The 22,271-nt window shown below is 41.8% G+C and overlaps 1 protein-coding gene across 7 annotated transcripts in view; it reads right to left on the bottom strand.

The window, feature by feature from the left end:
* CADPS (calcium dependent secretion activator) overlaps positions 1 to 22,271 on the bottom strand; it is a 476,150-nt gene that overhangs the window by 139,258 nt on the left and 314,621 nt on the right. For all 7 annotated transcript variants that reach the window (XM_068982571.1, XM_068982570.1, XM_068982573.1 and 4 more), the window contains 2 exons: positions 18,069 to 18,177; positions 12,025 to 12,237 (listed from right to left, as the gene is read on the bottom strand). In XM_068982571.1, the coding sequence (XP_068838672.1) occupies positions 12,025 to 12,237; positions 18,069 to 18,177 (322 nt within the window). The remainder of the gene's footprint in view (positions 1 to 12,024; positions 12,238 to 18,068; positions 18,178 to 22,271) is intronic.

Raw genomic sequence — 22,271 nt, 5'->3', positions numbered from 1 at the left:
TGGGGGCTGACTGAAAATGGGGGTTACAGTTACAGGGTAATATTCAGATGATGATTTTCCCTCATATTATTACTTTTGTGTATCATTCCAATCTAAATGCATGGTGTGTCAGATGTATGCCTTCTTCCTATTAGGTTTTTAAATCTTCAGCAAGTGGTCAGTGTTTGAACAGGATGTGTTGTTTATGCCCAAGACACACGAAAGCAACCGTTTCCAGAAGGCAAGTTGAAGAATGTGTGTTTTAATAGCCAATTCGCTCCTTTCGGAGGATAAGACACAAGATTTTGGAAGGGCTATCACACAGGCAGAAATTTTATTAGAGAATCTGGCTCTTTGCCGGGTTAATTGCCTGAGATTTGTCTTCAGGAAAGTGCTTTCAATTTGGAGGTTAGGTGCTTAATCTTTGAGCATTCTTTTGTCTGGTAATGTGGTCTCCAAGCTGTATTTCTCCATCGATTCAGGATGGGTGGAAAGAGAGGTGGCCAGGAAGCTGGTTCTGAGGAAAAGGCTAGCTGTTTCTGTGGGGTGGGGTGGGGTGTGTGTGTGTGTGTGTGTTTCCCGTGGCCCAAGGCAACTGGTTTGAACCTGCTCCAACTTTAGGTGTCTTCCTGCAAGATGACACTCCTGTAACCCAGGCGGTACCGCTCCATCACCTAGGACAAGTCTGTTCTTTTAGCATCGTGTCAGTCCCTGGAGAAACTAACAGTGGGGTACACACCAATTGCTTGTCCTGTTTCATCCTCATAAAAAGCCTCACTCACGCTGTGCCTCCCAATTTCTAGCAGATAGATGAGGCGAGTTTCGGCCAGCACCAGCTTCCTGCTCTCAGATTTCCCAGAGGAGGCGGCAGGCTGACTAACTGGTCGGGCCGTTCACCTTACCAGCTTGGCTCTGCCATTTTATTGCTCTTCAATTATGATGATGCAAATGGTCACTCAGCTAGAGAGAAGAGGACTCTCTTTTGTGGCTGTTAAAAATATAGCCTGTGTTTCAAGCCTCTTACTCTTTATCTGTTGAGCCTCTAGAAAACTTGGTGATGAACTATTTTGCTTGGCTGCCAGTTCAGGAAATGGATGTGCAAAGAGAGCTTGGCTCCTCTGTGGAGACCCGGGTACAGACCCACCCTCCCGCCTTCCCCATCCATCATCATAAGACAGCTTCACCACGCTAATTCTTGGCTTAGACTTCATAGAAAGAACAATTTCATTTTTACTGACAATTTAAAGCAGGCTTTAAAATAGGCTTAAAATTCACCTGTTTTCCTTTTCTGAAAGTAACCCTATCAACATAAAAATTCCTGTTTCCCTTCTTCCTCCTTTTGTCTCTTGTAAGTTCACATGGTGAATGAGCCTGGGACTGAGGGAGGGGGTCTGGACGCTCTGGTTTTAAAGAGGTGCGAGAGACTGGCAGAGGTGTTGATCCGTCTGAGCCTCAGTTTCCTCACGTTTAAAATGAGCCAAACTTTCAGTTCCCTTTCTGGTGTCACTGTCACTTAATTATTCTTAAGGTCCCTTTTACACCTTCCATGTGCGTGGGATGGAGCTTAATGCAGTGGGGATTTCCAGCAAGTAAACCGAGCAGCCCCTGGATTTTGCTTACATAAAATCATCATTTACTCAGAATTAGGCTCATTATTTCAATGGTTCCAACAACTCAGAGTGCTTAACAGGGTGGCTGGCTTCCATGAAATTTCTGAGAGTTTCACTGAGTTTATTATATTCGGGGGTGGGGGGGCGGGGAGAGAATCAGTCGGTGGTGAATGCTATTTTAAGGTGTCCATGGAAGGGATGTGATTTTGAAGCTCCATCCAAACATGGATTTTGAAATTTTTGTTCTCTGCTGTGCTCCCAGCACCTACAACAGAACCTGGCACACAGCAGGCACTCAAGACATATGTGTTAAGATAATTTATTAACATCTCATTGAAATAAATAAATACAGTTGGTCAACAAATATTTTCTATTTCTTGACTTTCAGAAATGTTGACACATTAAATTCAACAGGAACAATTTATCTGAGGTAGGATAGCAGGTGCTTAGATGGCTGGGCTTAGAGGGTCACAAAGACCGAATGCGAGGCCAGCTCTGCTGTTAGAAGATATGAGACGTGAGGAAGTTGACTAATGTTTCTGAGTCTCATTTTCCTCACGTGTTAAGTTGAGAAAGGCGTCTGAGTCTACCTCAGAGGTGGTTGTTGACAGGATCTGGTAAGAAGAATCTGTAAAGCACCTAGGTACCTGGCGTATACAAAGTGCCCACCTTAGCCGTGAGTGGACGAGAAGGCTTCTCACCGCTCTCAAAGTCAGTTGGTCTAATATTCTCAGAGAGCCAAGGCTGTCTCTACATTGATCACATTAATGTTAGTTAGAGGTTGCCTCTTAAATCATATTGTTTCTAGGAAGCTGAGAGTCCTTCCCAAGCTCTCTGCTTTATGCTTCTCCTCTGGCCATGTATAATTAATTCCTAATCTCTGTCTCTGTGTTTTTGCTGGGTGATGTTCCAGTTTCTCTGTGGTCAGAACACACTTAAATTCCCTGATAGATAATATGTTTCTTGAGGGTACATTCCTGATCTGTTATTTTCCCTGCCAGCTCCGAGAGGAGCCAGGTCCTTAAGAGGTATTTATTAACTGACTTACTCTGACACCTCCATCCCAGGAAACTTCCCATCGACTTTATTAAGGAGTCACACACATGGGGATTCAGATGGCATCTTGCAAATCCCAAAGTGGGAACATGTGCTCTTAGGGGGGAAAAAAATCTTATAAAAGGAAACAGAATTCTAGGTGCAGGTGTCTTTGGATACCATTCAGATTGTCTGCCTGTGTCTCCATACATGTCTAGGACCATATGCATTACATATGTTGTCTATTTTAAAATAAAACACTGCAGCGGTCCAGCTGTTCTAAATTCTGTTTCAAAGAACTTGTGGGTGCTTCTCAAGCAACACCATCCAGTCATCCTTGCAATGGCCCAGTCTGTTCTTCCACAGTGCTGAACATTAAAAACTAAATGCTCCGTGCAATCCCATTTTGCCCTGTACAAACGATTGGAACAGGCTGATGAGAGAAAAAGAAAACTCCAATGTTGACATTAGCATGGGGAAAACAGCCCAGAGCAAAAGGGTGAGAAAGTCAATTCCTGGATTCAGGACACCTTGGGATCCATTCCTTTGCCAATGTTTGGCATGTGTCAAGGGAATGCAAATGAATTTAAATACTAGGCTGAGCAAAACAGAATTAGGAGGGGAAAGTAGAAGCTTAAAGCTCTAATGAGGTTTGGATTAGCTCTTGCTTTCAGAGACACATACCAATGTTCTTTTTCATTAGTATGTGTGTGTGTTTTTTTTACTTATTTAAGAAATCAAGGATTGACTGAATTTTAAGAATTTACTTCAGTCTTAACCTTTTTCAGACTTGGCTGAATAGTTGCTAACTCTTGCTTGATTTGCAAGGGCTTTACATGTTCTGAAAATGGGCTATGTAATTTCATAGGCTTTGGAGCTAGGGCATAATTCAACACATCTTCCAAACAATGCTATTTGTTTCACTTCTGGGCTTTAACTGTATAAAAGATTTTGAAGTCTTCTATAGCATGGGCATAGAAGAACGACTTCACACTGAACTTAAATGAATAATGGTGCCTAAACCACATTTATAAATTTAAGGAACTATCAGTGGGCATCCATGATAAAGGAAAAGGCTGACAGACGCACAGACTTCAGGAAGGCAGGTATCCTTTCAAGTGGAAACTAACTAAAATCTTTACCCCAAGTTTGCTGAAAAACAATTTTGGTGTGGCATTTAAGAAAATGAGAAAATTTTTTGAGAAAATCATGGTTCCTGGAATGATATGATTATGTGGACTTCACACTCTCATTTAATCTGCTTAAATTTCAAGTGATGTTCCTCATTGACCATCCTATCATTTATCTGTTCTTTAACCCATCACGATGTTTGGGTTTACTTCATGTTTGATATTTTCTCCCTCACAATGGGAAAGCACGTATTGTATTATTTCATGATCTCTTAATAGCAAGCATATTTGTGTGATCTTATTTCTGATCCAAAAAAAATTTAGGTAAGTTTGCAGTAAGGTCTACCAAATGGAATTTTCTTGAGGGGAGTGGATAATACAGTTTTTCAATTTTCATTTTATGGAGACTTTATTATCCCAGCAGCTCAGGGAATAAACAGAAAAGGTCAAATCTCTCTTTTTATTTTGTAATATTACATTTTAGAACTTTTTATAGGCTAGAGAAAAAATTCTGCTGTTGAAAATAAACTATGACTACGTTGCTAATAAACTGTCCGAGAGAGGCTCTCTTCTCTACTGAATCCCTTTTATAATAAACTAGAGGTAGCTGTTTTATCACTGAAATTTAGAGCACAGTTATGGCTGCTGTTACTCCTGATGGATGCTTGAGGCAAGAGAATAGCTAATGTAACTATAAAGTCATTGTGAACTCAAACTGCAAATTAAAAGGTGACTTTGTATCTTTCTTATATGGAAAATGTGTGCTTGTCATATCTGCTTGACAGTGTAAGAGTGAATGTATGGCTTGGACAATAACGAACAATGACAGTAGTCAACCTCATCAGAAGACATGAAATAAAGAAATGACAATGATTGATGGCAGCTGGCTGTTTACAGACTTTTCTAGAAGAGTTTATCTTGGCCATGACTAACTAATAACCAGGGGATGTTGCTCCCTGCCTGAGCTCTGCACGGCAAGCAAAAGACTGGTCCTCCCCTGCCTGCTGCCCTTGAGAAACAACTTAATTCTTTCATGGTCCCTTTGACTCAGTCAAGCTAACTTGCATGGCCAACACCAAAAGGCTTCCTCAGAAGCTACCAAGGGCCACACTGCATTTTGCAGAAATCACTGACAGGACAACCACGGGGATAAACATGTGATATTTATATCAATGTTCATTTTTGTGATTCTTCATAAGGCAAATGCTTTGAATAAAAATCATCAGAGGTTTTTGTCAGTGATCAGGATACAAATAAGTGATCTGTAATTTTCCCTGCTTTACTTACAATTTACAGAGTACTTGATAATATTTTTATGGCACTGAAGCATGAGCTAACACAAATTTTCGGGAGTTGACTAATTAATAATGTCTCCTATAAGTCATTATAGGTCATGAAAATACTCAGTTGATTAGTGAACAATATGTAGATGTGCCTGAAGCAGGTAACAAAGAGGTGATCCTTCATTTACTATGATCTATTGAGAGCCTACCACAGTATTTGGAAAATTTTGGACCTTACTGTGAGACCCTATTCTTTTAAAAAGTCATATACTTTATGGAGAGAAGAAATGTGATTTATAGTGTGGTTTGGGGTCATCCAAGTTAATATTGAATTCATTCTCTGATGTTGCATTCCTGCAATGTAGTAACTGCAAGTTGACAATACAAGAAGATATAGCAAAAAATCTCCTCAGACAAAACTCTAGACAGGAATCAGGCAAATGACTATTTGGAAGTCTATTAGGATATCAATGTGTTGTTGGGCAAATACACGTAATTTTACTAGAAAAAAATTCACTCAGTCATCTATTCATCCATCTTGTAGATTTTTTTTTAAGTATAGCAAAATCCTAAATTTTTACCAAGTTCACATTCTCCAGTAAGCTTTTAAAAATGCCTCATCAGACATGTAAAGGAAGGAAAGTTAAATTAAGAATTAAGTATCTGCTTGGAGTGGTAAAAAAAAAAAACAAAAAAATCTGTCTGCTAGCCAGGGGTACATTTATGCAAAAGAAAAAAAAAAAAGGAAGGAGGGGGAAAGCAAAATTAAGAAACGAAAAGAGTCAAGGACTATTATTAAATGGTCAGGAGAAATGATGCGACCTACAACTTCTAAGTGAGCGTTCAGAATACTTGAGTACATATTTGCCTGCTCTCTTGACCAATTTTTCTAGCTCCCTCTAATGTCAAGTTTTCCACATTTTTGGTGACTGACTTTTTCCTCTATGAATAAAGGAACTGTATACTCTGTTTTAGTAATAAATAGTGAAGAGAAGGATTTTCTAAGTTTTAAAGTTTCTTTTTTTCTCTTTCAGGTGTATTTTTAGAAAAATGAATACAAATACAAAAGATGTAAAAAAATGTTATTGTTGTCTTTGTTCTTGGGAGAGCAGTGGAGAGAGATTTGAGACTAGAGGTCTAAACCCTCCATGACATTGTGAGATTGTGAATCTGAAGCTTCTGTGAATAAATTACATGATTTCAATTGTGTCCTCAATTTCTTGCTTTTGTGTGTGGTAGCTGCATGTATTATATCTCTCTTTTCAAAATTAACCTCTATTGGGTTTTAGAGTACACCCTCAATTTAGGCAGAATGAATTCTTTCATGTTCAAATAATGCATTTACTTTATTAATTGTGGTCTGCAGTTTCTTGGAGTCTTGCTCAGTTACCATCTTTGGGTTTCCTAGCCCACCTTTCTGTTTGTTAAGGTATCCATGGTTACCACACCATTAGTTCTCTGACCATTCTAACCTTTGGAATGGGAAAGGAAAAACAACAACAACAACACATCATCAGAGTGCAAAATGATCTGTTTTCAGGCATTAAGCAGTCAGGTAGCTGTGAATTCCATGAAACGAAGGCATTATTTGCCATTTCGTTGTGATGTTCATTAATATTCTTGGAATTAAAAAAAATAGGAGATGTTAATGGTTGGCTTTACTCAGAGGATCATTTGATGCCAATATGAAAGCCAAGGAGAGGAGGCAATTATGCACACATCACATGCATCCTAGTTCCAGTATGGAAGCTTACATTTCCAACCTAAGGTCAGGAAAATTACATAAAAAGTTTTACTACAAAGTCTAGACATGAGGAAGATTTCAGAGGAGAGGGAGGAAGCACATTGCAGGTGTCAGATAATCTAGTCTGATTATCTGAGCTGTGCTAGCTATAGGGGAACACTTACCCTTCAGTCCAGCTAGAAGTTAGCAGGGTAAGAAGGAACAAACCAGAATAACATAAAGACTAGCAACAAGGCTCAGGAAAGCAGACAGGAGTTCTAACCTAGCAGCTAAAGTTCTCGGGTTCGAGCAAAGATTGAACAAGAAAACTTAAATGAAACAAAACAAAAAACAAGAAAACCAAAGCCAACCCCACCCCAAACCAACAGTAACCAAGGTCCCCCTAACTGTTGAAGGCTGTTCAGGTGGTAGCAAAACTAGAACAATTTTCAAAAACATCCAACTTTAGGGATTTATGATGTGATTAACGGTTATTAGTTGAGAAACAGACATTAATATGAGACTCATTGCAAGTGATATATCAAATAATCATTGACCAAACAGCAAAGCTTAAAATTCCCACTCCCCTCCCAGTCTTGAGAACAGAGGTACTGATCTTCACTGTTCCTCTAACACACACTGGACAGGGATCAGGTGTTTCAGTGAGAGGCCACTTGGTATAACAAATTGTGGCAACACGCAATTATACATTTGGATGTCATTTCCAAAGTAAGCAACGTTTGCCTTAAGAAATTGGAAAATTATAAGTATTTGCTGTAAAAAGTTGTATAGGTAAGCACTGACAATTTTTTTAAGTTTTAACCAAAAAAAAAAAAAAAAGAGAGAGAGAGAAAATTAAATCAACAATAACACACACCAAAAAAACCACAAAAGAACAAAAAGTTGTAAAGTTTGGTGGAACCCTCCCAAAATTATTGTAGAGTCACATAGAAATTAATGAATAGCAGGATCTATTTTTTTCCACTTTTCCCAATTTCATACAAATACTCCACTCCACTCTTAGACGTGCCTTTTCATTTTGAAATCAAACTTCTGAAATTGCAAAAGAAATAAAATCTGCACCCAGAAGTCTGTCAAACTGAATTTAGAAAGACCCAAATAAACTCATGATTACAGTCAAGTATCCCAAACTGTAAAATGTTCCATTTTCAAATTTCCCTTGAGCAGACAGCGACATGACAAGACTGGAGTGTTTATTTTCCTCTATCCAAAAAGCCTCTTGCATTTTTCTGTTAGCTTCCCTTTGCCATATAAATACTAACATAGTGATTACAAAGTTAACTCATTAAAAAGTTCTTCTTCATTCACTTGCAAGGACGGCAGCTACTTTGAGTAAATACTCAAAACCAGCGATTTAATGAGATGTGCACAGAATCAAGTATTTAACAATGATCCTTACCTTTTGGAAGTGAAGGAAATCTTTTTAAAATGCAATACTTGATTGTATTTACTCCTTTTGTTAGAGAGTCTGTGACTGACAATGTTTGTGATGTGACAAAATAAACTGAGGTATAGACTGAGAAGCAAGTGTCAGCGAAGGGCCAACACTTGCTATTTCTTACTATGTTGTGATTGTTTTTCATTTTTCTGTAATCTTGCTTTGCAGTACTAGGTAACCAATTTGTCAGTTTGCCCAGGACTAAACAGCTTCTGCGGAGAAGGCAGTGGCACCCCACTCCAGTACTCTTGCCTGGAAACTTCCAAGGATGGAGAAGCCTGGTAGGCTGCAGTCCATGGGGTCGCTAAGAGTTGGACACGACTGAGCGACTTCACTTTCACTTTTCACTTGCATGCACTGGAGAAGGAAATGGCAACCCACTCCAGTGTTCTTGCCTGGAGAATCCCAGGGACGGGGAGCCTGGTGGGCTCCCGTCTATGGGGTCGCACAGAGTCGGACACGACTGAAGTGACTTAGCAGCAAACAGTTTCTGGGACACGGGACTTTAATTGCTAGGATAAGGCAAGTTTTGGCAAATTTGGATGAACTAGTTAGGATTCTAAGTATGAATAAACACTAAATCTGACTTAGTTAGTATAAATCTAAATCTAATCTGTTTAATAGTGAGGGTTTGAATTTAAAGGTTTAAATGCAGCTTTGCAGTAACTGTTCTGTAACCTTCACTCTATGGCAGACTCCGCTCAATATGATATAGCCCCCACTCTCAGCGATGTTTGGGTTGTTTCACACTACTACTCAGTGACACCACAGAATACAAAATTCTTGGATCCTGTTTGGATCTTTCTTGTGGGTTTTATATACTCTCGACTGTAAATGACTGGGGATCAGATACAGAAGTTTGGGTGAGTTAAATCCTGACTAGATTACGATGCTGGTTTCTAAAGTGTGGGAACAGAGCCTCACTTTCTGGTACTCCGGCCACAGTTTTCCTTAAGTGCCTACACTAGCAATAGGTAAAAGTCTGGAGTAGTTGAGGCTCTGTTTCAGGGGTAGTAAAGTAACTACAGGATTACTGGGTTTAATGCTAGGGGGTTGAAGCTCCATGTAAGGAGTGTCACTGACTGTGGGGTCAGAAGCATACAGTTGTGCAAAGTGGGCACTGCACAACTCGAGGCACCGTTCATATTTTTGTCTATGGAAAAGAGCCTCCTGAAGGGCACAATCTGCATGGCTGAAAGCAGTGGCCTTCTTACAGAGCCTGGTAGGTGGGGTACGCCTCATACTCTCTAGAGACCTTCTATTCCCAGGCAGAGACGAGGAGGTAATAGAGAAGGGGGTGGCTCTAGCAGCAGGTACTGATAAATCCCAGGGGCATGACACCCCTGACCTTCTCACTCACCTCCCAGCCTGCCTCACATGCTCTTGAGGGATGATACTACCTATCCTCATCCCCAAATTTTAACTCTTAGAATTCTGCTTTGGATGCTCTATTTAACAAAAGCTTCCTCTGTCAACTAGGATAGTAACATATATCAACCTTGCGTCCATGCAAAAAAATCTTCTAGCTGATGCCTACTGACTGGATTCTAATTTCATAGCTAAATGAATCCTACCCACAGAGGAAACTCTAAACCAAGAGCCCTAGTGTATTCCCATAAAGAAGCATGCATCCCTTTCAACAGCCTCTTTCAGTCATCGCCTTTACAGAATCTATGTCTGGTCTCCATTTCACTTTACCTCTGAATTTCCATTCTCTTTCCTATACTAGAGAGAAAAAAGTGGGCTGATCACGAACCAGGTACTAACTTCTTAATCTGGGGAGACGACAGAACAGAGACACTGAATGTAAGGAGAAATGACTTCAGAAGAAATGGAAATTATTTGGAAAGAAAACCGAGATTTTCCAAATATCACCTGTGATACATGTTTTATGAGGTTGATTTAGATGGTGATCATAATTAGGCATTTTTGTTTCCTCATGCACAGATAATTCCATCTGAGAGGGATATGATAGGATGTGTTGTTTCAAAATTCATTTATAAGGAGCCTGTTAGGCCAGGTGAAAGAAGGGACTCTATTACAGAGGAACTTTTATAATTAAGTTAATATTGGGGATGTTTTATTTCAACTAATGACTAAACCATTTACAAAGAGATGCTTCTTTTCTTTCTAAGTGTCACAAATGTTACAGGAAAAAAGAGTAGGAAACTTGGTGGTTGTCATGGCCAGAAGGGCTGTCCCTCCTCCCCTGAGCCCTTCCTTGACTTCTTATTTGTTTGGGGTTTTCTATGTGGAAACCCACATGATTGTGTGATTATTTACACTGTCCCACAGGGAAAGCATCTTCCTTTAAAAAAAAGAAAAAACCCATCAGTACAGGACAAGAATCCCGGGGAGCACCTGTTGGGTAGTATTTGTCATCCAACAAGAATGTTTCCCCACCAGCAAAGGTGTAACAAGATTTAAGAACACAGTCTGGTTAAATAGAAACAGACATGGCAGTGGAATTCATCGAAAGGGAATTACCTCTACTTAGTTGCTACAGCGACAGAATCATGTGGTCCATGTTTTAAGAGCAAGTGGGGAGAGACTGTGTGAAAGCACTGGGTTCAAGCAGGTTTCCGATGAGGGACTTTCACACCTGCTTTCCCTTTTGCTGTGATTCTTTTCCCACAGATGTCTGTGGGGGTAATTTCCCATCATTTGGGCTTAAGCTCAGATCATCTGTGTTATATTTCCTCTCCCCGCTCACTCACCAACGTATGACATTCTTTATGGTGTTTCTCAGTGTGTGAAACTATCTTTTTTTTTTTTTTTTTCACTTGGTTTACTGTCTAGACTTCCCCACTGGGCTGGAGGTATCCTGAGAACAGGGATCTCCTTGTCTTCCTCATCAACATGTCTCATCACCTAGACAGTTGCTCAGTGAACTACACTGAATGAGGAGGTGCCATGCTAAAGACAAGACTCAGCATGATTATTGCTGAAAACTGACTTGTACCTGAGCTATTCCTAACTGACCTGTATCCAGGGTATGGCAGACATTGCTACTTAGGGTGAATGCTTGTAACTAAAATGAATTTGGTGCTTTATGTTTCCAATGTTTCCATTTTCTTTGTTTTAATAAATATCTACAAGGGCATGCTGTGTTTCATCTTACCCTGTGCATCTAAATTGTCCCAAGATCAAAATTATCTTGGTAGCAAGACGGCATGGTGAAAGGGCAAGAAATTAAAACTGATGCTAACCTATAGAGGGGAAGAGACTGGAATATGAACTGGGACTGTTGAAGGAGATGGTTTCATTTCTGGGTTCTGATATTTTAGCTCAGAATGGAATTTTAGATACTGTGTCATTTTCTTGTGTGTGTTCCTGTGTCCCCCCACCCTCCCCTATTGCATGTGATAATGTCATCATTTATTTTTAAATGGTTCTAAGTTGCATATTAAAATTTATTTCAAATTAAGCTCTATTTTAAAGTTACTTTTAATAGGAAGAAATGAGTCAAGGATATACATAACCTAGTATATTTGAAGGACTCAAACAAATACCTGTTTGGCTGTGAATTCTAAACTCTCATCAAAACAGAGAGAAAAATCCACCTGAAACATACTTTTCTTTGTTTAGTCCTGAAGGAGGGGATTGTCAAGTATTGCACTTTAAAATTACTTTTATCTAACATTTTTGTCCCAACTTTCCCCCTCTGAATTCACTATCTTTTTGGTTCTTTTAAAGGCAAACATGATTTTGAGCATCCTTAATATGAAAGCAACTAGATTTTCTAATTCAATTTTAGAAGACTGACTTTACAGAACTAGTTTTAACAAATGGCATATTTACTTACAAAATTGGGAGATGGGGGCGTCCAGCTGAGGCACATTCCCTCCCTTGGCGTTTAGTTTCTGGACTTGGGTTGGGGGCACAGGCTTGTGTGACTGCCCAGTGGCCCGATACATGGCTTGGACCCAGAGAATGCGATCTTGCTCATCATCACTTGCAAATATCACGGTGTCTCCTTCTTTGACTGCATTGAAGAAGGCTCGGCCACCCTCCAAACCTGGATTAAAAAGGAAGAAAGACTACTAAGTTGAGCTGCAATGTTCTCAGCAGGACTAAGCTCTGAGCGGCAGTCCCTATGCTTTTTCTGGGGCTGGAGAAAAGAGGTGCATCGTTTATCTAACTATAGGATAGCGATACCATGATGTCCAAGAGGCATTTTGAGCCTGGCTGTTGTCTCCTGCCACCTTTGTTTTACTGAGGACAGAGTCGTCAACTCTGCCTAATGGCAGGGTAAGTATCCATCTATAAACATTCTATTACTTTCCTCATTTTTAAAAACAAGCCAAATGACAACAACAGAAACGCCTCTTGACCCCGCCTCTCAAGTCTACAACCTCAGGGAGCTTTTGGACTCCTGATTTTTGTCTCACTGCCCATTCCAGTGAAATTCTGAAGACTCTACTTTCAGGACATTACAACAGAATTTGACCTCTTCTTCCTTCTCCAGCGCTACTACTCTGAATTCACCCACATTCATCTCTCACCTGGATTATTCCAGGAGCCTCCTATCTGATCCATCTGCCTCCACCCTCACTCTCTATACTTGACCCTCCAGATGGGAGCCAGGGTAATTGGTTTAGCACAAGAGTCAGGTTGTGCCATCCCTTTGCTCAAAACCTACCAGTAGCTCCGCATTTCACTTAGAAGAAAAGTCTAGGTTCTGCCAAGGCCTTCCAGGCCCCATGTGAACTGACCCCCCCCACTCCTTCCGCCCACCTCTCTTACTATGGGCACATGTATGCAGCCACTTCACGCAGCCCTGCAGCCTCCTGCTGCTCCGTGAACACTCCAGGTGCATTCTCGCCTCAGGATCTTTGCACAGTGCTACAGCCTGTGCCTAGGACTCTTCCTTCAGTTATTTTCATGAGTCACAGCCTCGCCTCTTTCATGTCTTTGCTCAGACATCACATGCTTGTTCAGGCCTTCCCTGACCTTCACCTCTCCTTACTCACCTCTCTTCTCTCTCATTCTTTTGCTCCAAGGCTCTTACCACCTCTAAAAAATTATATAATTTACTTCCTAAAGGCAGGGAGTTTTTGTCTCTTTTGTTCCCTGCTGCATCCTGGTACCCAGCACTGTGCATGGCAGAGAGCGAGTGCTCAACAAATACAAGTTGGATGAATGAATGCTCTACAGACCCATTTTGTCCCATAAGCAGTTCTCTAGGTTTAAATTTAGAGAGAAGTGGGCAAAAGGGGCCTCTCTCTGGGCTCAGGCCAGAGCTACATTGTGTCTGTCAACATATTCCAAAAGCCCATAATTTTGGGGTGACTGAGACTCTCTGTCCATAAACAAAGCTTTATATCTTCACCAGTTTCCTCATCACTCCTCTACCCTCAACCTACCTCTTTAAAGGTAAAAGGGGAGTAAGTGGAGCAGTTAGAATCCCTAAACCAATAGGGCCCAATTGCCATCCTATTTGACATTTGCCTTGGGAAAGATTTCTGGTGATGTTAAGACTGACCTATTGTGCCAACAATATTAATTCAAATGTCTACTTCATAAGAATGGGTGTGTGTTAATAATTTTGCACTTAGAATTGCCAGGGATTATAGAACAGTAAACAGCATCTTTTTATATGAAGAGTTGAGTGGTACAGCAATTTTAATAAAATATTTTTTGTTTGTGATTATGAAGCAATATTTTGGTTCTTTTCTTAAAGAGAGCTTTAAAATGTGTGATTTGGATAGGATGGTGTACAGTGAGCAAGCTAGGAAAACCTGATGAAATGGATGGAAAGCATGGTAAGAAGGAAAATTCTGCAGAGAGAGAAGACGACCTTTGAGGAATGCTTTAAGCTCTGAAAAGTGGGTACCAAGGAGCTGAAAGGAAAGAATGGGTTCAGTAGAGCTTCTGCAGCCTAGTCTCATGGCGACTCCTGGGATACGGTGCTGGGACAGGGCAGGTGAACCCCAGGCCGGCCATCACCGGGCGAGACCTTTCCCCTGCCCTACCACCTCCCATCTGCCAGGGCCTGAAGCTCAGAATAGGGACATTGCGTTCTTGGAGCTACTGTCAGAAAGTCTGTTCACGGGGCTGACTCAGGAAGGAGAGAGGCAGAGGTGCACAGATGCTAAGAAGTGTTGAGATTTTTATGGACTCCTCCCAACAGTCTCACGAAGTATGTACATGTGGTCATGTACTCAGTCACGCAGTTGTGTCTGACTTATTGCGACCCCATGGAGTATAGCCCGCCAGGCTCCTCTGCCCATGGAATTTCCCAGGCATATTGGGAATACTGGAGTGGGTTGCCATTTCCCGCTCCAGGGGATCCTCCCAATCCAGAGACTGAACCCACATCTCCTTCATCTCCCACAGTGGCAGGCAGATTCTTACCACTGCACCACCTGGTAAGCCTGTAAAGAATATACATTATTGTCCTTATTGTATAAATGTGGAAATTAACTAACTATCTCATGAACATGAAGTGGAGCTGTGAGGACTGGAGCTGGGCTTCTGACCCCGGCTGTCTGACTCCAGAGCTGACGATTATAAGCACAGTGCTGGACCCTCCGGAACCTGGCCAGCACACCCGGCACGCAGCAACTGCTCTTAGAGGATGAGTTACTGACAACAGAGTGGAGCCTAATTATGGGGTGAGGCAAAGAGAAACATGTAAAGCAGGACAGTGACAGCAGTGAGGAGCAACAGAGCTCTTCCAGAAAGCCCGGGAGACCAAGCACACACCAATGAGAATGAGGAGAGAGCAGAGCAACTAGCTCAAAGAAAACCAAGGAAGAGGAGACAACGTGAACGCCAACATGTGCTCCCGGGCAGCATTCTTAAGCAAGGCAGCAGATCCTGGGGACAGAATCTACAAAATGCGATGTATGACAATGCCTGGGCTCTCCATGGAACATCCCACAGGGACCGACCTTCAGGAACAAGAGGAGATGTCTGGGAATAGATGGAGGCAGACCAGGCAAGGAATGCTAGCCAGTTCCCTGGCCGGGGATCACTGTTTCAACCACACACATGGACATAGTCTATCTAGGGTAGTAAAGTTGTCGAAGATTTAATTTAGTCATTGAAATTGGGCCACTGAATTATTCCAAATGAATATCCTCTTATTTGAAGACTTCCTTATTTAATCTAATAGGAACTGAGAGATTGTTGCATTCTCTTTGAACCATACCCAGGGAAAGATAAAGGAAAGCAGTTTCATCTTTAGATTAAAATGAAGAGCCTAAATGTAAAAACTACTTACAGTCATTTACCAACTCCCCAAACCAACTTTTAAAGGACCCTATACCGGAAGAGGTGATTTAGAGCCAGTGCTTATATTTGGGTGACTGCTGCGATCAAGGCTAGCACAAAGGCAAGGATGTCTATGCTATGAGGCTACCTGGCCCATCTCCACCAGCTGGTTCCACTGACAACCAGAATAAAGCCAAGAAGAGGAGAAGGACAGCTGGACCCTGAGGTCTGGCTTCAAGTGCACACTCACCTTGTGGGCAGCAGTAGGGGAAGACTTCTCAAATCTCCGAGGACACTGGCCAAGTTGTGTATTAATTACCCTGATCTTCAGCTGCAAACTTTAACGTTCAAAAGAATCTCCTAGAGTGCTTATTTATTATTTAGTAAGTGACCGATGTGGGCCGTTTTTAAAGTCTTTATTGAATTTGTTACAACATCGCTTCTGATTTTATGTTGTTTTTTTTTTAGTTACAAGGCATGTGGCATCTTAGCTCCCTGACCAGGGATCAAATGTGCACTGAATGGCTAAGTCTTGATGTCTGGACACCAGGGAAGTCCCCAGAGTGCTTATCTGAACCGGAGGATTCTGGTTCTTGGTTAGGTTTAGGGTTCACGAACTATTATTTTTCACAATCACTCTTTAAAAAATTCTAGGTTAGATTTTTCCCATGACAATTGGGAGAATCTGAATCTCCATTTTCAATCAAACGTTGCTTTGAAAATAACTAGGACTTGGCACACAGAAAGGCAGAGAAGACTCTGCTTTATTCTCAAGAACATAATCACTCTGCTTTCCATTTACATCCTTGGTAAAGGAATTTATAAATTATACCCCAGGGGATCAATGTGAAGAAAAAGAAGAGAAGCTTTTACAACGTGTGTGCACAGCTACTCCTTTTGCATGTAGATGGAACAGCCTTCTCCCCACTGCAGAGAGGTCTGCTTGCTTCCGTATGAGAAGATAACAACTCAAGCTTCGCTAGAGCTGCACACATAGCCATGTTTTACTGCAGGTGCCAAAGGGTGAGATGGGTTAGACCTCAAGTCCCAGCGCTGCTTCTTCCTTTACAAAATGAGATGACAATTCTGGTCCTATGTACTTGGTGGACTGCAGTGAAATCCAAATGCTCTCATGTAGAGGAAAGGAAAAGGGAACTGGCTTAAAAGGAGGTAGTGTCACAAAATAGTGCTGTTTTTCCTGCTCATATTGGTCCCTGAGTTTCCCACTTTAAAATGGAGGTCTTGGGAAAGAGGGACTATTTCTCTGAAGGGAATGCCCTGATTTGAGAAGAAACTACTGCAGAATGCCACGAGGGTTTGTTTCTTAATACAGGGGCCACATCCTTTGCTCTAGCTGTTGTGTGAAACTGGCTCAGACTCCAGGGTCCTGTTCATGAGGAGGGATTTCCAGGACGAGCTTTTAAAGTCCTGACACATTTTACGTGGTCAGCTCTGTATCATGCTCTGGCAGGACGCGAATTATCCGTGGAGGTCTGAGGGGGCAGGTCTGGTCCAAAGCACTCGGGAGTGACAATTCTGACGCCCACTGAGATGATAATTTTTCCAAGTGAACTGGGCCAGAGGTCTTCCCAGTTACACCTTTTCAGGTTAACGCCGCATCTTCTCTCAGACTCTGTTTTTCCTTTATGTGTATTTTGTTGCATGTGGAAGAGCAATATGGGAGTAGAAAAAAAGGTTTTGGGCCAAATAATGCAGTATGGTTGGAAATGCTTTCCTTGTGCAGATTTGGCATAAAAATAAACTTCTCTGGGAGAGGGCTGTTGGTGCCTGTTGCTCATTAATATGCTGAAATGATTTCGCACCCCCCCCCCCATTTTGAAGGTTCCTTGAGGCAGATTTCTATTCATTTTTTTTTCTTTCTGGGAAAAAGATAACATGGGTTTGGAGAGAGGTGTGAGAGGGCAGGATGTAGAACTTATGCAATGTAGAACTTCTGAGAAATACTACCATTTGTGTGGTTCTCTTAGTTACATAAGGCTGAGTTTGGATGTCTACGCTGTGGACTGGTGTCTTTTAGGAGAAAAAAAATGGTTTAGAGAAGACTTTCTTTTCAAGTACTATTAGATAACTGTGACTTGTACTCAGCAAACGTGGACCTACAGGGAAGGTTTATCTGGACAGGAAACACAATACCTGCCAAGCCCGTGCATCACTGGTGAATAAGACACACACACACACACCTGCCAATCCCATGCATCACTGGTGAATAAGACACAACACACACACACACACACACACACACACACCTGCCAAGCCCACGCATCACTGGTGAATAAGACACACACACACACACACACACACACACACTCATGAGAGTACATGTAGGACTTCTTTTTCAGGAGTTTCTATTGAACATTCTACAGTGGAATTAAAATTTGAGGTGGGCACAGCTACATAAAAGAAAAACGTACTACAGTTTCATTTTGGTTTTATGAGGATCCCTTGAGTCAAAACAAACCCTGGACTGGAATTGGCCCTTCTTCATTCAGGACAGAACCTCCCGGGGATGGTGAGCTATGGCTGTGGCGCCCTAGTAACTTGGCTCAGTGTCCAACATGGAGGGAAGGGAAAGAGCTTTGTGGGTTCATGGCCTAGCAGGTGGGCAGGTACCTGGTTGGGGGTCCGTGTAATCCACGGTGTAGCCATCCAGTTGGAGAAGTTCCTGAGGCTCGGCTTTTTTCTCCCGGTAACTGCACATGGCAAATGTGTACTGACTCACCTGAAAAGGAGAAGCAGAGACGTGTCAGGTTGATTCCCTAGGGTCCGTCTTCCTTGCATAAACCCTCCCCATTCAAGCCTGTCCTTTCCCCTGAGGCCCTGCACTCTGGAGCTGGGTTCAGATTGCATTTTTCCATCTCCTGGCTGTGTGACTTGGAGCAAGTTAAGAGACTTCTCTGGGCCTGATACCTCACCTGTCGATGGATATAATCTGAGAACCTACCTTGTCACTGCCTTATTGTGTGGATTGAATGAGTTCATATCTGAAATGCATTTCAAATATTTTCTTGATGCTTAGGAAGTGTTTGAGAAAAGTTGCTGCTGCTGCTGCTGCTGCTAAGTCGCTTCAGTCGTGTCCGACTCTGTGCGACCCCATAGACGGCAGCCCACCAGGCTCCCCCGTCCCTGGGATTCTCCAGGCAAGAACATTGGAGTGGGTTGCCATTTCCTTCTCCATGAGAAGTGTTAGCTATTATCATTACTGCTATATTTTAATTGGGCTAAGCTACATGAAATTCACATTTGGGTAGGTCAAAACTGGTTGCATGGCAGCAATTTTATAGCTCCTACCTATGACTTTGGCCCTGGCTCTGGCTGAGGCTGTCATGCTCTCAGACTCAACACAGGTCTTTCAGTCATAAGTTATGGACTAGATTTTTATTTACACCCGTCTCCATTTCTTTTAGTATTTTATGTTTTGCAGGTCAATTCTCTGCACTGAGCCACACATCTCATTTCTTCCTCGCCCTTCCCATGGAAGGGGTGCCTTTGGTTGCTTTGAAAAGTCTTCCCTTCATCTCAGACAAGTGCAGGAGTGACATGCTGTCACAAGCAATGAGTGCTTGATCTCTAGGCGCCAGTCACGGGAGAGCCACCCTCAGCCCCTGTCCCTCACCAGCCTCCGCCCACATCAGTGCTGGGTGCATGCTCCACAGCTGCAGGCCGGCCTTCAGGATCCTGTCGCCACAGTGCATCCAGACTCAGCATGGACACTGAGCATTTCTGCATCCAGCCTGTCTGCAAGGAGCCCAGGGAAGAGCAAGCATCCTTCAGGCTTCGGGCTAAAAGCTCAGGGGCATACTTGCCATCCGTGGATGTCAAATGTCTTGGAGGAGTGCCACATCCCTCATCTTAGTTCCCTTTATTAAAACAGACATTTAGTAAGTGAACTTTGATCCCAGCAGGGGATATTTTTTTATCTCCTCCGTGGATCAGATTTGTCCTTTTTTTAAATGGTAAGAAATTAGAGCTCTCAAATCCTGCATATATCTCCCACAGTCCCTGGCCTGAAGGTCCCAGCAGTAAGATAACAGGAGTCTTAGGGAGAATGTTTCATTGGTTGGTTTATCTCTTGCTGCCCTCTGTTGGTTCCTGATGAAAACTTTCTGCCTAACTTGGATTTCTTTACTGTGCTTATAGTTTACAGAATCTGTTCCTTATACTGCAGGGCCTCGATGGGCTTCAAGGGAAACATAAAGCTGCTAAGAGTATGTTCGTAAGTGGACATGTATTATGCTTTGCAATAAGCATCTTCTTCTAAAAAGGAGGATTAAGAATGGAAGCTTTGCGTAGGGGTCATATAGGCCTGGGACCTCATCCCAGCTCTCCTAAGTTCTCATACATGTAACTCAGAGTCCTTCTCTGTATTTTACCTGTCTTATTGTGGCAGAAGAATAAATTGAGTGGTGAAGAGCTTTTTACATTGTGTTTTGATATTCACCTGGCAAATACTCAATGTATGCATTTATGTAAGCAGTTTCCTTACATTTGGCACTACTTTCTCCTACAAAGTAGCTGAGCAAGTGTATTTGCCTACCAGATTATAAGTCCTTTGAAGGCATGCCTAGAGAATCATGTATCTTCATTATATTCCCCTTGTCATGAGCAAAATCTACCATGTAATGGGCATTCACTAATTGAGTCTGATTGATTCTAGAAAAATGAGTATTATCATCCAATAAAGAGATTTCCTCCCTTCCAGATTTACATGTTACTCCAGTCCATTACTGATCCCAGAGACAACTGATTCTCCATACCTGAGAGTAAACAGATATTGTTGAAATTGCTCTGCAATGATATTCGTCACCTCTCTGGTAAAGTGGACATTATATAGCACATTAATGTGATGATCAGCCCAGACAGAGGGTTGGGGAAGTTTATTTGAGATCAGCGAAACATCACAACGCAAAGGTGCTACTTCAAGGTTCAGGCATTTACTATAACTACATGCGTGGGGCTTTTTGACTTTCCCTTCTACTTAGAGTCTTGCTTCTTGGAGAGCTGTACGCTGCTGCCCCCTTCTGGCAATACTGTTGAAGTTGTTCCAGACAAACTTTGGGCTCAAAGAAATTGCTTTATCAGGACCATTTTAATAAGGAATTTGGCAACTTACTTTAGGAAAAAAAGGAGGACAGAAGGAATGATTTATTTTTTAATATTTCTAATTATTGCAAGGAACCTCAGATTTTCTAGAGATCTTCAAGTGTGAGGGAACAGCAAGGGTTTGGGACTTGCCAAACTGTTGTAAAAGGAGGCAAAAGGAGAAGCGGACAGTAGAGGATGAGACGATTAGATGGCATCAATGACACAATGGACGTGAATTTGAGCAAACTCTGGGAGATAGTGGAGGACAGGGAAGCCTGGCATGCTACACTTCATGGAGTCAAACAGCATCGGGCATAACTTAGCAACTGAACAACAGTGAAGCCTTGTAATCCCTGACCTGCCAGAGTTTGCTACATGGAGAGGGCTCCTCAAGAATGAAGCCAGTTTAGAGGAAAGCACAGTCAAGAGATTCTATAAGCAATGAAGCTGCTCAAAAATCAGTGGGTGGATGGATGAATGGATGATACATAAATAGGTAAGAGATTTGTAATTTAAAAAAAATTTATAATGGAACAAGTATAGTAAAATGCTAATAGAAGAATTTAATCGGTGCTTTTAGAGGTTTTCACTGTAAAATTCTTTCAATTTCTCTATATGTTTGAAAATGTTCTTGATAAAATAGTAGGGATAGATAAAAAGATAACAGGAAAAAAAGCAAAGAAATGGTTCAGATAGAGACTGAGTCTTGGTGACTTTGTTTAAGCTCTGGATCCAGCCATGTCAAAAAACTCTTTAGCTAACTAGTAATTTAATAACTAACCAATAAAATTCTTCTAAAACTTAAGCTAATTCAGGTTGATGATTGTTGTTTACAGAATATAAATATAAACGTCTTTTAGGGCACTTGTGAAGTTGAGTGGCAAGAATGAACATTCATTCAGTGACTAATCATTCACATACTCCATGTCTTACAATTCACTTTCATGGTTAACTTAATATTGATTTCTGGGTGGTAACTACTGTATTATGAGGTGCTTTACATTATCAGGCAATATGCTAGCTTATTCAGATTTAGATTTTTTAGAAAGTGGGAATGGTCAGAATTTAGGGACATTATGTTATTTCTATATTTTCTCAGGGCTTCCCTGGTGGCTCAGATGGCAAAGAATCTGCCTGCGATGCAGGAGACCTGGATTCGATCCCGGGGTCGGGAAGATTCCCTGGATAAGGAAATGGCAATCCACTTCACTATTCTTGCTTGGGAAATCCCATGGACAGAGGACCCTGGCGGGCTAAGTCCATGGGGTTGTAAAGAGTCAGACATGACTGAGCGATGACAACTTCCACTTCACTTTCATATTATCTCTAGGGAATCAGATACAAGATATTATTTTGGGACTACTTAGGCTCTAACTGATGCAAGTGAGAGAGCTGTAGGCCGCTGTGACTGCACAGTTTCATCTGAGAGTCTGGCGTCATGGAAGCCACCTGCAATCAGAAGACCTGTGTGAGGCTGCACACTGGTGGCCTATGAGCTGTTGCTCCTGGGCAAGTCATTTAAGCAGCCTTGGCTTCTGTTTCCTCCTATGTGGAACTTGGGTGGTAGAGGGGGTAAGACGGGTCCTCACTACAGCACAGAAACATTGTGAAGACCAGCTTGATAAACACCTTGCAAACTCTGAGAGGCCGTAAAATAGAATTATCAGCATTATTAGAGAAATCATATAAAGGTGCTAAAAGGGGACAAGTATCTCAGAAATAATTTGACTG

This window comes from Capricornis sumatraensis, chromosome 10 (assembly GCF_032405125.1).
Source record: "Capricornis sumatraensis isolate serow.1 chromosome 10, serow.2, whole genome shotgun sequence".
Classification (NCBI taxonomy): domain Eukaryota; kingdom Metazoa; phylum Chordata; class Mammalia; order Artiodactyla; family Bovidae; genus Capricornis; species Capricornis sumatraensis.
The sequence above is the reverse complement of the archived record's forward strand: the minus strand, read 5'-3'. Positions and strand labels throughout refer to the sequence as shown.